General features: G+C 39.8%; 1 protein-coding gene across 16 annotated transcripts in view; it reads left to right on the top strand.

The window, feature by feature from the left end:
- Positions 1-14,792, top strand: part of POSTN (periostin) — a 53,122-nt gene extending 38,330 nt beyond the window's left edge. Inside the window, exons 17-25 of one of the 16 annotated variants that reach the window (XM_079959286.1) lie at positions 312-386; positions 2,395-2,439; positions 4,132-4,227; positions 4,870-4,959; positions 7,147-7,227; positions 7,909-7,989; positions 10,789-10,875; positions 12,497-12,538; positions 12,806-14,792. In XM_079959286.1, coding sequence (XP_079815412.1) covers positions 312-386; positions 2,395-2,439; positions 4,132-4,227; positions 4,870-4,959; positions 7,147-7,227; positions 7,909-7,989; positions 10,789-10,875; positions 12,497-12,538; positions 12,806-12,873 — 665 coding nt within the window. In that variant the 3' untranslated portion in view covers positions 12,874-14,792. The remainder of the gene's footprint in view (positions 1-311; positions 387-2,394; positions 2,440-4,131; positions 4,228-4,869; positions 4,960-7,146; positions 7,228-7,908; positions 7,990-10,788; positions 10,876-12,496; positions 12,539-12,805) is intronic. The other 15 variants (XM_079959294.1, XM_079959297.1, XM_079959295.1 and 12 more) reach the window with 15 other exon arrangements.
- Positions 14,793-15,006: the final 214 nt, after the last annotated feature.

Genomic DNA, 15,006 nt, shown 5'->3' with positions numbered 1-15,006 from the left:
AGGAAGCTCCTTGCTTCAGAAATTCTCCCTCCAGTGTGTGGAGGGTGATCAGAACAGTGGCAGGGAGAAGAAATAGCATGGCTGTCCCCCTCCCCTCCCCACATGTTTAGTTTAACTCTGAAAAAGATTGTTTTTTGTTCTCTGGAACAAAAAGCATGCACAGTCTGCACCTCTTGAGGGCATCACATTCCTGTTTTGGCGATCTCCCATAAAACTCATTCAATCCCAGTAAGTTCCCCAATACCATTAAAAAGGACACTGTAGGGTAGCCGTTTCTAACGCCACCAGTTTTTGCTTTTTCTTACTTTCAGCCACCCGAATTATTAAAGTTGTTGACCCCGGGACTAAAGTAATTGAGAGCAGCTTTGAGCCCAGCATCCGAAAAGGTAAAAGTGGTTGGTTGGAAGGAGTAATATGAATAATAACAGATATAGCCAAATAAAATTCAGAAACTTTGAGTTTGCTGAAAGGAAAAAAGCCCACAACGTGTTGAAATTGTGAGGTAAAAGCGAGAGATGCCACCAAAATTTAATCTATTGAAAAAATTAGTGCTGGGTGGGCCTTTGCCTATCCAAATCGGAAAGAGGCCAATTAAAACAGATTAATTTAGAAGAACATCCACTGCCCATTTGAAAACAATCTGTTTTGATTTTGAGGTGGAGGCGACAACTGCTACGCTCCCTTTATCTGATGGTATCTATTGGAGAACTTCCTGCTACTTTTGCAAGTGGATCGCATGGGTTTTTAAAATTTGTCAGTACAAATAACAAATGATTATGACAATTGATTGGACTTCCCAAGCTGCAATTCTCAACAAATCCACTTCTAATTTTTACCTTAGAAGAACACTGAGGAAAAAATGTTTTAAATGCTCTAACCTTGAATTCAATGTGTGACTTTACAGACTGGCGATGAAAGAATGAAGGGAAAACTTAATAAGATCAGGGTTACTTAGGCAACCAAGTCCATGCTCATTTTGTGTTCTAAAAGGGGAATATAGAGTGGGCTTAATAATACGTTGCCGCAAGCACAGACTGGGTCATTTAGAGGTATAACTTAACCGAAAAAGCATGTTCTTTATTATCGTTCTCCTTTAAGTTCTGTAATGATTGTATTTGTGGCTTGAAAGAGTAAGTCTGCTTCATCACACGGTCGCATCCATGCCATGTATTTAAAGCACTCTGATACCACTTTAACAGCCATGGCTTTTCTCCAAGAGTGCTGGAAACTGTAGCTAGTTATGGGGGCTGAGAACTGTTAGGAGACCCCTCAAAGATCTACGATTGTTACAAGCCTTAAATGCAGATCCCAGGATTCTAGAAGGAAGCCAAAAGCAGTGACTCACATCGAGTTATGCCAAAGGCAATGACTAACGTTCAGTAATGCCAGGCTTATAGGTTAGAAAAGCAGTTCCCCGAGTGGAGATTAAATAAGCAGAGAAAATAGTGAGTGCTAATCACGCCCTCTATGCAGCCAACTTGTCATTGGCTGCCAGACTCGTCATCCTACCGCTGGCTTCGCCCCAGGGTATGATTTGTGTTGGGCAGGCTTCTCAACGTTGCTCACAATCCCACCTCTGATGACTCAAGAACAGTCCTCTTTAGAAGCCAATTCCAGCTTTTCTTTATATGCCAACAATTGCAACATTGGCAGCCACAAAAGAACACAGAAGCATTCTTCACAGGGCCTCCCAAATGTGTGGAGAGACCAGAAGATACTTGGGCCATGAAATGTCTTAGGAAGCCATATTCCAATCATTCATTCAAAAGGAAAGGGCTTGTCCACACCAGTGCCGAATGTGTACGTGCTGCTGTTCGCCTTCCCATTTAATTTGTGTTGTGTGCATGATGTTCTCCTCATCCAACTGGCAACCCAAAGAGGGAAAGTAAATCCAATACGAAATGCTACATGGCTGTGAACACACTGTGTAAGGAGGTTCTGGTGATGTTTCTGGGGTGCCATGTTTTCCCTCAACTTTACTTCGGTTTTGTTTCTGACAGCTGAAAGGAAAGGCAGCGTTTATAACGGGACAACACTGGTTTCAGCGGTTGTTCTGCTCTGGATCTGTATTTCAACATGTATTTTAGACACAATGCTGTGGAAACACAGAAGAGATTTTACAGCTAGCATGAATAAGCAAATAAGCCAACAGTGGATACAATTCAAGCATAGTTAGGCACTTTTAAGCACCACTAACTTCACTGGAAAAATTGAGCATGTGTTTAACTCAACAGGTCCTGGTACTTAAATGGGATTAGATTATGCCCTTAGCTTTTTATCGGAGTTGGTCAAATGTTTTCTTATGTTTAGATTATGTAGCCTAGCACGACGTAAAATTGTTTTAAAAACTTCAACCATCTGATTCTCTTGAAATATTTCTTATCATTATCACAGAAATAAAAGTAGTTGGTGGCACCACAGTTCGAAAAGAGATTGAAGGTAATGTATCATGAAAGAGGATAACTAATAGACTTTTCATAATATCCAGCTATGAAGCAAAGCATCAAGCCTCCCCCCCCCAAAAAAAAATTATTTTTAGGGCAGAAAAATCACAAAGTCAGGGAGCCAAGGACCAAGAGCAACTTGGTCCTCGAGCAATTTGGAAAACAGAATCTTTGTACTTCATTTGACCTCGAAGAGGGAAATGCTTCCTTCCCTATTTCCTATTAATGTTCTTTAAATGGCTGCTGCCACTTTTGATGTAAGACTTCTGGGATGGCTCAGTCAAGAGAGCACAAGACTCTAAACCTCAGGGTTGCGGGTTCGAGCTCCACAGTGGGCAAAAGATTCCTGAAGTGCAGAGGGTTGGACTAGATGACTCTTGTGGTCCCTTCCAGCTGTACACTCTATGATTCTATGACATCATCAAGTGGCCAATGTGCTTCTGTTGAGTTTGCAGCCAAAATATTATAGCCACGAAAGAGCAGAGGTACAAAAGCAGCAGATGGGAATCAAAACCTTGAACCCGCCTGCACAGCTATTGCAAACAGATATCTCCCATGTTCCATATATTCCTTTTTTTGCAGGCCTACTTAATCCATGACACATTGGATTACACAGTTGCATTGAATGTATATCAATTCACACCAGGATCAAACACTCTACATATTTCGGGACGCGGGTGGCGCTGTGGTCTAAACCACTGAGCCTCTTGGGCTTGCCAATCAGAAGGTCGGCAGTTTGAATCCGTGCAACGGGGTGAGCTCCCGTTGCTCTGTCCCAGCTCCTGCCAACCTAGCAGTTCAAAAGCATGCCAGTACAAGTAGATAAGTAGGTACCGCTGCGGCGGGAAGATAAACGACATTTCCGTGCACCCTGGTTTCTGTCACGGTGTCCCATTGTGCCAGAAGCAGTTTAGTCATGCTGACCACATGACCCGGAAAGCTGTCTGAGCTGTCTGTGGACAAAAGCCGGCTCCCTCGGCCTGAAAGCGAGATGAGTGCTGCAACCCCATAGTCGCCTTTGACTGGACTTAGCTGTCCAGGGGTCCTTTACCTTTTTTACCTTTACATATTCATGCTCTGGAATCCTAACCCAGTCTACAACAGTGGCCTCATATGTACCAGTCATGGCTTCCCCTAAAGAAATCTAGACCGTTAAAGGTGTAGGCGGTTAACTGTACATTGTTAAGGGTGTTGAGAGTTATTAGGAGACTTCTCACAGAGTTCCCTGGAAAGAGGGAAATTGTAACTCTGTGAGCAGAACAGGAGTCTCTCAACAACCCTCAGCACCCTTAACAAACTAGAGTTCCCAGTATTCTTCGCGGGAAGCCATGGCTGTGAAAGTGATATAAGCAGTGTTTTTTTCCTTAAAAAAATGTTTAAGGGTACTCTCATTTTCCTACTCATATTGAAATACTGCCCCTCATTGAGGCCAAACTTAAATTCCCAAAATGTTTAGGGGTATGCGTACCCCTGCATCCCCCCCCCAAAAAAAGCACTAGATATAAGAGTCTATTCCAGATATGGCGCATCACTCTGAAGAATTATATCTTAGTCCCAATAGCTTTAGGATTGGCTCTGACACAAATGAGTAGGAGTTAATTTTGTCAGAGGCATTTTCATTAAGCATTGTTCGCTTTGTACATCATATTTTTAACGCACCTTCCCATTTTGAAATAATGCTTTTCAGGGCCCACTATTACAAGGCTCACCAAAGTGATTGAAGGGGACCCAGAATTTAAGCTGGTCAGGGAAGGCGAGACAGTCACTAAAGTTATTCATGGAGGTGAATATGTCTCATGGACTGCACATTACTAACCAGAATGGTTTGGAAGAGGCAGCTCCCAGTTTTCTTAAACTGCTGGATTTGTTCTTAGCATGTGTTATAATGATGTATTGCAACTATACGGTTTTATTATTAAACCCTTTGCCTCTCTTTCCCTTCTTCTTGGAATGTATTCTCTCTCTTTTTCATTTTGTGCACTGAATTTTTGCTTTCTCTATTTTTTCACACCTGCCCTCTGAATTGTACCCATGAGATGAAATGTGGAAAAACTCTTTTGATTCCTTCGTATTCTAACATAAGTAGCATGTTTCTAAGAATCATGACTGAGCCTCAAGAAACTTGATGTTTTGTCATCCTAGCTGTGAACAAAAAAATGAAAACTACCGGCCAGTCTACCCAAAGGCTCAACTAAATATTTATTTATTTTTAAATAATACATTATGTTCATAGCTTGAGATGGTGAATATTTGACATGGGCATGCTTGGGAATGTAAATGACTTGGCCCTGAGTGAGAACTTTGAAACTAACCATTTCTAACATTGACCCCTCTTGCCCCAATGGCTGCATAACTGAGACAATGGGGAAACATCGAAATAATCCAGTGAATTGACCGTCTCTAACTTTTAAAAACATCTTTATAGAGCCTAAAATTAAAAAATACACGAAAATAATTGATGGTTACCCTGTGGAAGTGACTGAAAAAGAAGTGACCGAAGAAAGAATCATTCAAGGTAAAAAAAAAAAAAAAACCATGCGCCAAAAATACGCCCAGTTTTGAAAACAATAGCTTTATAACGAAAATAATACGCAGAGTTTTAAAGGTTTCCTGATGGAGTCCACTTCTGATTCTGGGCCATTTGTGATGGTTACAAGAAGCAGAACAAACCTTTTCATAGAATGGCCATATAATCTCAGTTCTTGAGAAAAGACCTTAGGAGCAGGAAGAAACAGCCCTCAATCAAGGAATTCCATTCCCACCTTAACGTTCATTGCCATCTTCCATCACTGCCATCTCATGTTCCTCTTATTTGTTATCTGTTTGCTGCATATTTGTTTGTTTGTTTGTTTGTTTGTATTAAAAAAATTATATACCACTTGATTGTAATAAAACCTTAAAGTAGCTTAATTTTTTTTAAAATACAGTTTTTTAAAAAAGATAGTTGAAAACTGATACTGAAAAACATTCAAAAACTAATTAAAAACAACAATAAACTAAGAACAGATGCAAGCACATCCAACTTAGATATGTCAGGAGTGGCTTGCCTAAACAAAAATATTTAAAGTAGGTATTAAAGTAAATATTAAAGTAAATATTTAAAGAGTGTTCAGTGACAGTGCTTGGCTAATATCAACCTTCAAGGAGCTCCAAAGTGTAGGCAGCGTTTCACTAAAAGTTTGATTTCATACTATTTGTAGAACAAGCATTACGTGGCACCTCTAACAGTGCCATTTCTGCAGAACGAAGAGGTCCAATGAGCATGTATAGGGCAACGCTATTCTGCAAGTAAATTGGCCCCAAGCTGTTAAGGACTTTATATATGAATACAGACCAGTGCTTTTTTTCTAGGCAAAAAGTGCTGGCGCTCACCAACAAGCAGGGGGAGTGTCCAGCATGTGGAGGGAAGACCTAATGCCAAGGCTGGGTGCCGAGAGTGGGTTAGCTGCTTGATGCTCCCTCGCCCACTTACCCAAGTATCAGGGCGCTGCCGCCCCGGTGAAGAGGCCTCTCCCCTGCTTTGGGAAGGAGGCAGGAGGACTCCAGGACTTTCAGAGCATCGCGCCTCCTTCCCTAAGTTGGGCAAACACTTCCCAGATTGGGGGAAGGAGGTGCGATGCTCTGACAGGATCCGAAAGCCCCCCTGCCTCCTTCCCTCCCAAAAGGTCGCTGCACTGGGTACCATTGCGTACCATCAGAAAGAAAGCACTGATAGTAACATTTTGAACTTGGCATGGTAGTAAGTCAGCAAATCAGTGCAGTTCTCTGAGCAGAGATGTACTATGCTGACAGGACCTTACCCCTGGCGGCAGCCGCCTCATCCAGTGCCAGATTTACGTATAATTGTGATTGTAATTTATTATTTGTACCCGCCCATTATAAGCTAAACAAGCTATAGCTTAGGGTCCCACTCTCTTGGGGGCCCCCCAAAAAAATTAAAGGGGGAAAAACTGGATGTACATTTCCAAAATATAAGATAAGTTCAACCATTACTTTGATAAAATACATATTTTGTTATGTGCAAATGGCTTTAGATACCTGTTAGGTCCACAAATTACCATATGGCATATATTCAACACAAAAAACAGCATCAATTTGTTGTTGGCAAAGGACAGCTGGCCATATAAAGGGCCCCATTACCTTCAGTAGCTTAGGGCCTCATCAAACCTAAATCCGGCCCTGGCCTCATCCATCCTACCATTGCATCCAGGCATCAGTTCAGGGCCTGCAGAGCCTCTCCTTACCCAAATGTTATTGAAAAATAGAGCTGAGTCTCTTCAGCTGAGTGACAGCCCCTTGCCCCCAAGCTCCCTCTGCATGGCACTTTCAAACCACATCACAAATTCAGGAAAGCTGTGTGAAAAATCAGCCTCTGAGAAGAATGTGGTTGTGTGTATTGGTCGGATACTTGTAGCACTTCTGGCAACAAATTCCCCTGCACTTTCAAAAGCCGCCCTGCTCTCTTTGTTGTAAGCTGTGTGTCTGTCAAACCGTCCACCAAACATGCCACCCTCCTGTAAGTTACGCTCAACGCACCTAAGCTTCTACGGAGACCTTATTCCACCATGACTTTTTTTTATTACTCTCTGATATCATTACTTTGAACAGGAAGATATGGTTACCTACAGCACAACAACGATAATTTGGGAGGGTTCCCCCCCCCCCACCTCGCATGTACCTAACTGGATCTTTTTCACTTCAGGTCCTGAACTGAAATACACTCGAATCACTACAGGAGGTGGGGCAGATACTGAGGAGACTCTTAAGAAATTGCTGGAAGAAGGTTAGTATTCTATGTCAAAGGGAGAAGTATGGACTGTGATCTGGCACGCTCAAGGGTTTATTTTCTAAGGATAATAATGCTCATTTTAGCAGCTCCATAACATGAATAGCGGTTTTACAAGGCAGAGTCTGGAAATGACTAGATCTGAACATTTGATCATGGGAATGATATGCACAAAATTAACAGGATTTCAGTTTCTAAATATGATTAATAGGATTTCAAATGTCTAAAATGAATTTTGTGAATGTCTGAAAACTCAGATACACATCCATTTAATGTTGGCAGTCACCTAAACAAGATTTTCAGCATTCATTTGCAAATTTCTGAAGCATTTAGAAATTAGCAAAATCCATCTGGAATTGGCAGTATTCAAAATTGACTTTCTAGTCTGCTATCTGGTTTCAATGGAAGGCATGTCTTAGCTGTAATCTGTCTTGAATTCAATATGTACTACATTGATATTTTAATTCTTGTTCAAGTGAAACAGCCAATATACTGTATATTGTAGATCAGGAACACACTGCAACCTTTTATTTCTTTTAATGAAAACAACCAGATGTTTGGCAGGAGGCTTTTCACTGCAATAGATAATTGTGTAATTATAAAGTAAGCTCGTTAAATGTGCTGCAACTACCAATTTCTCAATGTTCCGCATCATGCCATAAACATGTATTCTGTCAGAGGTGACCAAGGTGACCAAATTCATTGAAGGTGACGGTCATTTACTTGAAGATGAAGAAATCAAAAGACTCCTCAAGGGAGGTTAGTGAGTGTGAGACAACTAACCTCATCGTAATGAGTGCCAAGAGCTGACAAACTGATCTTTTAAACTTTTTAAAGACTGATTCAATTAAGCCAAATTTATGGAAGAAAAACCAAGCCCAATGCATGAAGTGATGAACTTTGAGCAATCCATTTACCTCCACACATGTTGGAGTACAATAAAGCTTTATTTGTGTGAATCTGTCCAGTCTTTAAAAAGTTCCAAATGAGCAATGAAGATTTATTTGCATTATAAATATTCTGTGATCACTTTTGAATTTTAAGATATTCTTCCAAATGAAGTGCAACACGTGAGAAAAGTCCAAATTTTTTTGCATTGCTCATTTAAAAATGAATATTCATTGCTCACTATTTAACTGTCAAAGGCATGTACAGCATCCTTCTTTTGAAATGACTTTTGGTTCTGTGCATTAAAGCTTTGTAATTATCTTCAAGAGTACAGTGCACTCATCTTTGTACTGATGAGCATGTTGATGCAAACTCATTTCAGTTAATAATAAAAAGGTGCAGAATTCGCAGTCTGAACACCTATTGCAATAATGTGCAGTACCATCTTGACCTGGCGCCCCTGGCCAACTTAATGCTAGCCAGCAAAGCAGTTCTCAGTGCAACTGTGGAAGTAGCAGGTACTATTACCAGATATGGCATACAAATGTCATGCAAAATGGCTATATGGTTGGTTCAAATGAGGAATGACTGCAGTAGAATTGGGCAGTGATTCCTAGAAGTAGGAAAACGTGTGCTACGCTACAGAGGCAACCAATTTGGTGCTGTGACAATCCCATGTGTTTGAGAGATACAAGTAACACCTTTCAATGGATGTTCAACTCACAGCATGCTGTTTTGTGCCCAATCCTGGGCGTGCCCATTTGTAGATGAGGATTTCGCCACCATATGGTTGCCAGCCAGCCAATAGCGTCTGAGCATAATGAACTGCCATACAGTATTAGTCGGGTGCACTGTATTGCCAGAAATGACATTCTGATCCTCTCTATTCTCCTTAATAATCTACTGATCGCCAAGAAATAACCAGAAGAAACTGACGGGCAACTTTAAAAAAATTGAATGCTTATGTTATTAATCTGTATACCTCGATTGAATGGTTTTGCTTGTTGTGGGATATTTAAGAAGTGAAGGGAAAAAAGAATTCAAGTATCTGGACAAAGTTAACAGTAACCCCGACTGCTAAATCCAAACTATATATTTTTATTCTTGCTCAAGTTAAAGTGAGACCACATCAGCTTCTGCTATGATTACCTCACAGAATTACAGTCCAACTGGCTCTACATTGGATTACAGTTTGAAATCCTTATATAATGAAGTTAACCAGGAAAGCCTTTCTTGCATAAAAATTGCCTAAAGAACTCAGAAAGCATTTAGCAAATGTCATCTTAGAGCACAAAAATCCAGCTGTGAAAGTCCCATTGAATTCAATGGGGCTCATTCTCAGGGAAGTGGGATTAGGGTTATACCTTTAGTTTAATAAAACTATAAGAACAGGTGATAACATATTAATTTTATCTAAGGGACCTAACTGTAGAGAAAAGAAATACTGAAAAGCATCCATTTTTATGGCATTCCACAAACCAAAAGGTGACTCCAATAGTGGTTTCACAATTGTGCATTTGAGAAGAGTAGCATCTGGAAGACTGGAATCTCCCTTTTAAAAAAAATTCTAAAGGATAAGTAGCTGTAGGTTGCAGGATGTGGATCTAACAGCAAGCAGGCATTTGAAGGCAGTAGCCTTCAAACTGTAACGTAAGAATTGCCTAATCCACTTTGCATGGAGTTGCTATGGCTTATTCAAACTTACGCTGTAATTTTTTTAAAACAACAACAACAGTGCAATTCATTGTTTCTAATCTCAATTCTTTGTCATTTTTCTTCTTCAAATATTCCAAGTGATAAATCATGAGTACAATTAGCTCAGTGGGAGAGTGCATGCGATGGATGCTGAAGATCTCACAAACATTCCACAGAATCTCAATTTAAAATCATCTCCAGTAACAGGGCTGAGAAATGGTCCCTGCCTGGGACCTGGGAAGCTTCTGATAGTCAGAATAGGGTCCTGGGTCAGATGGTCAAGTAGTGAGCCGCAGACCACACGAAAGTAGCTAGAATCTCTGGCATAAAACCTGAAATATCAAAATGCGATCCACTGAATTCTTCTTTCCCGTTCTTCTTGCAATTGTGAAGTGGCTACTGGAAACAGAACCCTTGACTCGTTTATTTATCTTTGTTTTTATTTTTTATTTTTCTCACTTTGCTTCGTTTATTCCAGCCCTTCTTTTCCTTTGACTGCCATGAGAGACCCGTATAATTCTTTGAGACTTGCCTAGACCCCCACCCACCCCACCCCCATACACAGATATAAAAAAACACATGATCTGCACTCTGCGATCATGATGGCGATGGCTCCACAGATATTCTGGACATTAACCGGAGCTGTCTTTCCCCAGTTCAAACTGGTACAAAAATTCTTCCATTGCCTATGGTAACACAACAAGCCCTTTGCAAGTTGTGAACCGCACTGTTAAGATTATTGCAATGTAAACTAACAACAGTGCGTGCTGGTTGCACATTTGGGAGAACATCCCAGGTGTTGAGGCAATGCTTGGCTACCAGCCACAGAACAGAGGATTTGTCACTTCTAAGAAAATATTTCGGAATTTGCTCATGTTGTACCCATCCACAGCCTCTTTCAAATATGGACCACTTTCCTGTTTTTAAAAAAACCTACCCACTCTTAACTGGCAATGTTTTTAATGCCTGTTGTAGCTGGATCTGAGTACACCAAAGTTACTAAAGTAATTGAGGCAGAGCCACAGATTATCGAGACAGAAATAAAGAAAATTCATCTGGAAGGTTAGTTATGCAGTAATATGGAACCACCCTCTTATCCAAACAATTGTTGTGAGTGAATTACTTGCATGGAAATCAGGACCAGACCTAGAGAATACAGAATTGCTTATTTCCACCCTATACTTTCTAACCCAGTTATTTATGTAGCCTATTGGCATGAAATGACTTTGTTTTGTTCACCAGTTTAAAGTTGCAGTGTTCTGTATATTTACAACATACTTGAATAATTTATTAGTCATTAACAAACAAACAAAAATCTGTTTCAATGATTCTAACCACCATAAAGGGTTGTTAAGCATTTCTCATAGTTCCTTTCCTTTTAAACTTCCAACAAGACTACAACATACCTGTCATCTACTTTACTGTGTATGTTAAGTTGTGCTCACTGAATATGTCATGTCACGGATTTGTTCAAGATATTGCATGATTAAACAGAATACTAATTGCTTTTTTTGGGGGGGGGGACCAGGTCTTATTTGAAACTTATGCAGAATGCCTGTTCAAAAATATGCAGGTGTTTCATAAGCCTAAGCCAACTAGAAACATTGGAGCTGGTACCCAGAAAGGATGTGTGGTGGTGGTGGGGGGGGGGAATGTGGGAACTTTCACAGTACTGTGAAAGGGGGGGGAGTCTCAGCATTACGAGTGGGCAGTTGGTATTTTTGACAGCATCGCCATTGATAAATTTTTATTTCTAATATCAGCCTGTTAAAACTGTAGCAATCTGCCCCTACAATACTTGGATGCTACAGTGTGAAACTGCATGTACTCACACTCATGCCTGCAGTAACTTAAAAGCACTGGCTTCCACTTCATTGTATCTTGTTTTCTTCTTCCAAATTATGGTCTCTTCCATTCAGAGTGATTTACAGGTGTTTAACGTTGTTTGGCTCATAGCTCTGTATCACAGCTTTCTAGGACTGTGGATAGAGAACCCAAAGCTCTGGTCAACTTGTGCCATGTACTATAGTGAGTGTGTGTGTGTGTGTGTGTGTGTGTGTGTGTGTGTGTGTGTGTGTTTCTGAAGCAGCATCCCCTCATGCCAGGAGGCAGAGACCTATTTTGTTTTCAATTTTTTGAAAAGTGAAAAATCCACCTGGACATGTTGAGTGCTATATTGCTTCACCATGCTTAAAGTAGTTTTTTTGGATCTCATTCTGTCTCTATAATTGCACACAGTGCCCTACATCTCACTGAGGTGGTAAGTCTATGTTTGGGTGGTACTATGTTTGAATTAAAGGAGAGGCTCAAAATCACTGAGTGTTCCTTGGTGGAGGGAGGGGAACCCTAGACGTAGAAATGTTGCTTATCAGGGACAAAACTAGGCTAGAGCTCTTCTGCCTGACATGCCATTTTTTCCTGTGTGCAGATGATAACATGTTTTGGAGAGTACTGTACTCTGATCACTGAATAATATCTGCCATCAAAACAGCAAGTGATCTATAGAGCATGTGAAATATACTGCATAGTAAAAAGCTTTTATTATTCATCCAGTGTCTTAAACTGAAAAAGAATTCGTCAGCTTTAAATTTCTGAGATTTCGGAAGATACCTACTGCGCTGTTTCAAACCTCTACAATAAATAATGCAAGATCGCAACACTGTTTTCTGTTTCTTCTTTTTAGAAGCACCTGTTAGAAAAGTACAAACATCCAGAAGAACACAAGGTATGAGGAGGAACATAACACTGTCGTATTTATTTCTTAATTATTTATGCATTTATATTGTGTGCAATCAATTGTGTCTTTGGGGTAGTTTGCGATGGTTTGTTTTTGCTTTTGTTTTATTGTGTATTTTGTGTTCTCCTTTTGTATTTTTCTGTTGGGAACCCCCTTGGGATCTTCAGATGAAGGGCTGTATGCAAATTTTAAAAATAGCAGCAGCAACAACAACATATAGGAAATATGTTGACTGTTCACTTTTTTGGTCCACAGGCTCACCACGGAGAAGAACAAGGCTCGTCAGACCTGCGAAAAAGCAGACTGTACAAAAAGAGAACTGAAGCTCTGAAGAAAAGCAAAAAGAAAAATCATAAGGGAAAACATTAACCAAATTACTTGTTCCCATTAACATCCTCTACCCCATAAAAGCAGATGGGAGTGTATATGGGAGGAAAGCACTTCCTAAAAGATGCATTAGCTGGTACGATCCTAAAGAGCAGGGAGCAACTAAAAATGTACCCCTTTTCTATGAATCCGAACTCTATAATTTAAATGCATTCCACCTGCAAGTAAATAAGCTTTAAAGTGAGAAAACCCAAGAGTGTAAGCTATGTAAATGTATCACCTTTAGATCAGCAAAACCATGTGATTTATGTTATTAAATACTATTATGACACAGACGTTACCTTAGAAATCATAATAAACTTTAAGCAATGACATAGGATCTTCGTTTTCATCACTACGTAAAACATTTGCTAGCGAAGCTGATAGATTCTCTCTCCTGCACTCTCCAAAGATAACTCTCTCAAAATGCGAGCGTTCAGGAATGTTCTTGGATCGATTACTGTACTGGCTATCTAAAGTCCCAAATTAAAATAAACTTACAGTAAACACATTAGCTTCCATTCAGAGATGCTTGAATGAAGAAGCAAACACTACATACTTAAACACCAGTGCTACCGTTCACCTGTTCGAGGTGCAAAAGGTGGCAGACATTGTATGAATTTAAACTCCCCATATTTTCAACTGTGTACATGTGGGGATGTTGAATGTGGGTTCTATCTTTTGTATATTCTTTTGTACTATCATTTTTTGTACATATAGGAACCAGCCCGAAACCAGATTGCAAAATCTGTTTATGAGTCAGGCTAATTTGATTAGAAGCAAGAGATGCTCTTTTGTTTTAAATAGTGTACTCACATACTGATACCAAAGTATAAAAGACATGCACCTTCCTTTCATTGATAAGGGCAGACTGAATTTGAAAAAAAACACTTATTTTTTGTTAAAATGTATAGAAATGGGGGACAGAGCCTTTCCTGACTTACAGAATTCAATGGAGCTTATTCATAAGCAAGTGGGGTTAGCATTGCAGCCTCGTATGTATTTTATTGGAGAAAACAATTATTTATATGTACGTTCCCCATATCCCCAATGAAGCAACATTCATTTACATTTTGTACTTTCTGTAGCTGAGTACAGAATATGAAGTGGCCCTTCATTCCAGGGATGTTAACCGAATTAGCTTTTAGGCATGCTTATAGTTGACGCCACTTCCCTCTGGTTGAAACTAAACCTGAGAAGCAGCAAGTTTGACCTGTGGTGTGATGATTTGATAGCTTTGAATCTGGAAAAAGATATGCTATTGACTTCAGTGGGACTAAAACAATTTATATTTAAGAACTTTGGCTTGTCTGATTTGTGAATTTGACTCTCTTGCTGAAGTCCTCTGCTTTATGGAATGTGTATTCCTGCGGAAATAGTGAGCCCTGGTGAATTCAGCAGGTCTTATTCATGAGCCATTGTACTAAGTAACCCACATGAATCTAAAAATCAAAAGAAATATATCTCCACTATAGTGTATAAGTACACAATTGTAAGGTTTGTGAAACATTAGCCTTTAAAAAGCCTGCTCTGAATTGTTGAATTCTAAAACAATCAATGAAATGCATGCAACAAATTATTCTTGTTCAGGAAGATATATATCAACTGGTACTTGGTCCAGAAGCCTTTGCATAAAGGAAGCCCTACCAATTTCCATTATTGATGTGGGCCTTGTTTGTAAATTGTTGTTTTTAAAACTAGTTTATTTGCGTCTTCTCCCATACTTGTATGTCAACTATGCAAGAATCTTTGTGAAGGGAGTAACAACATTTCATCAAGGTGCCTTAATTTTGCAAAGTGTTGTTTAAAAGAATTACAGCGTGTGCCTTTATATTTTTGTTTTGAAACACATATTCATTAAATAAATTTGGCTGAATTATGGGGCTTTTGTAGTCAATATTTGATGAGCAGGAAAACATTCGTGCTTGAAAAATTGTATGTGCCAATCATTTTTGAACAGTACTCTGTGAAACCACCAAATTCTTCAGCTAGATCAATAATGACTGACAAACTTCCTTGAAACATGATGAGGCTCAGCAGGCCTAGATAGTGCTTTGCAAGAACTGAGTGCTGCAGAAATCTCTGAAATT

Source organism: Podarcis cretensis (assembly GCF_951804945.1).
Source record: "Podarcis cretensis genome assembly, chromosome: 17".
In the NCBI taxonomy this organism is placed as follows: Eukaryota; Metazoa; Chordata; class Lepidosauria; order Squamata; family Lacertidae; genus Podarcis; species Podarcis cretensis.
This window is presented reverse-complemented; position numbering and strand designations above follow the sequence as displayed.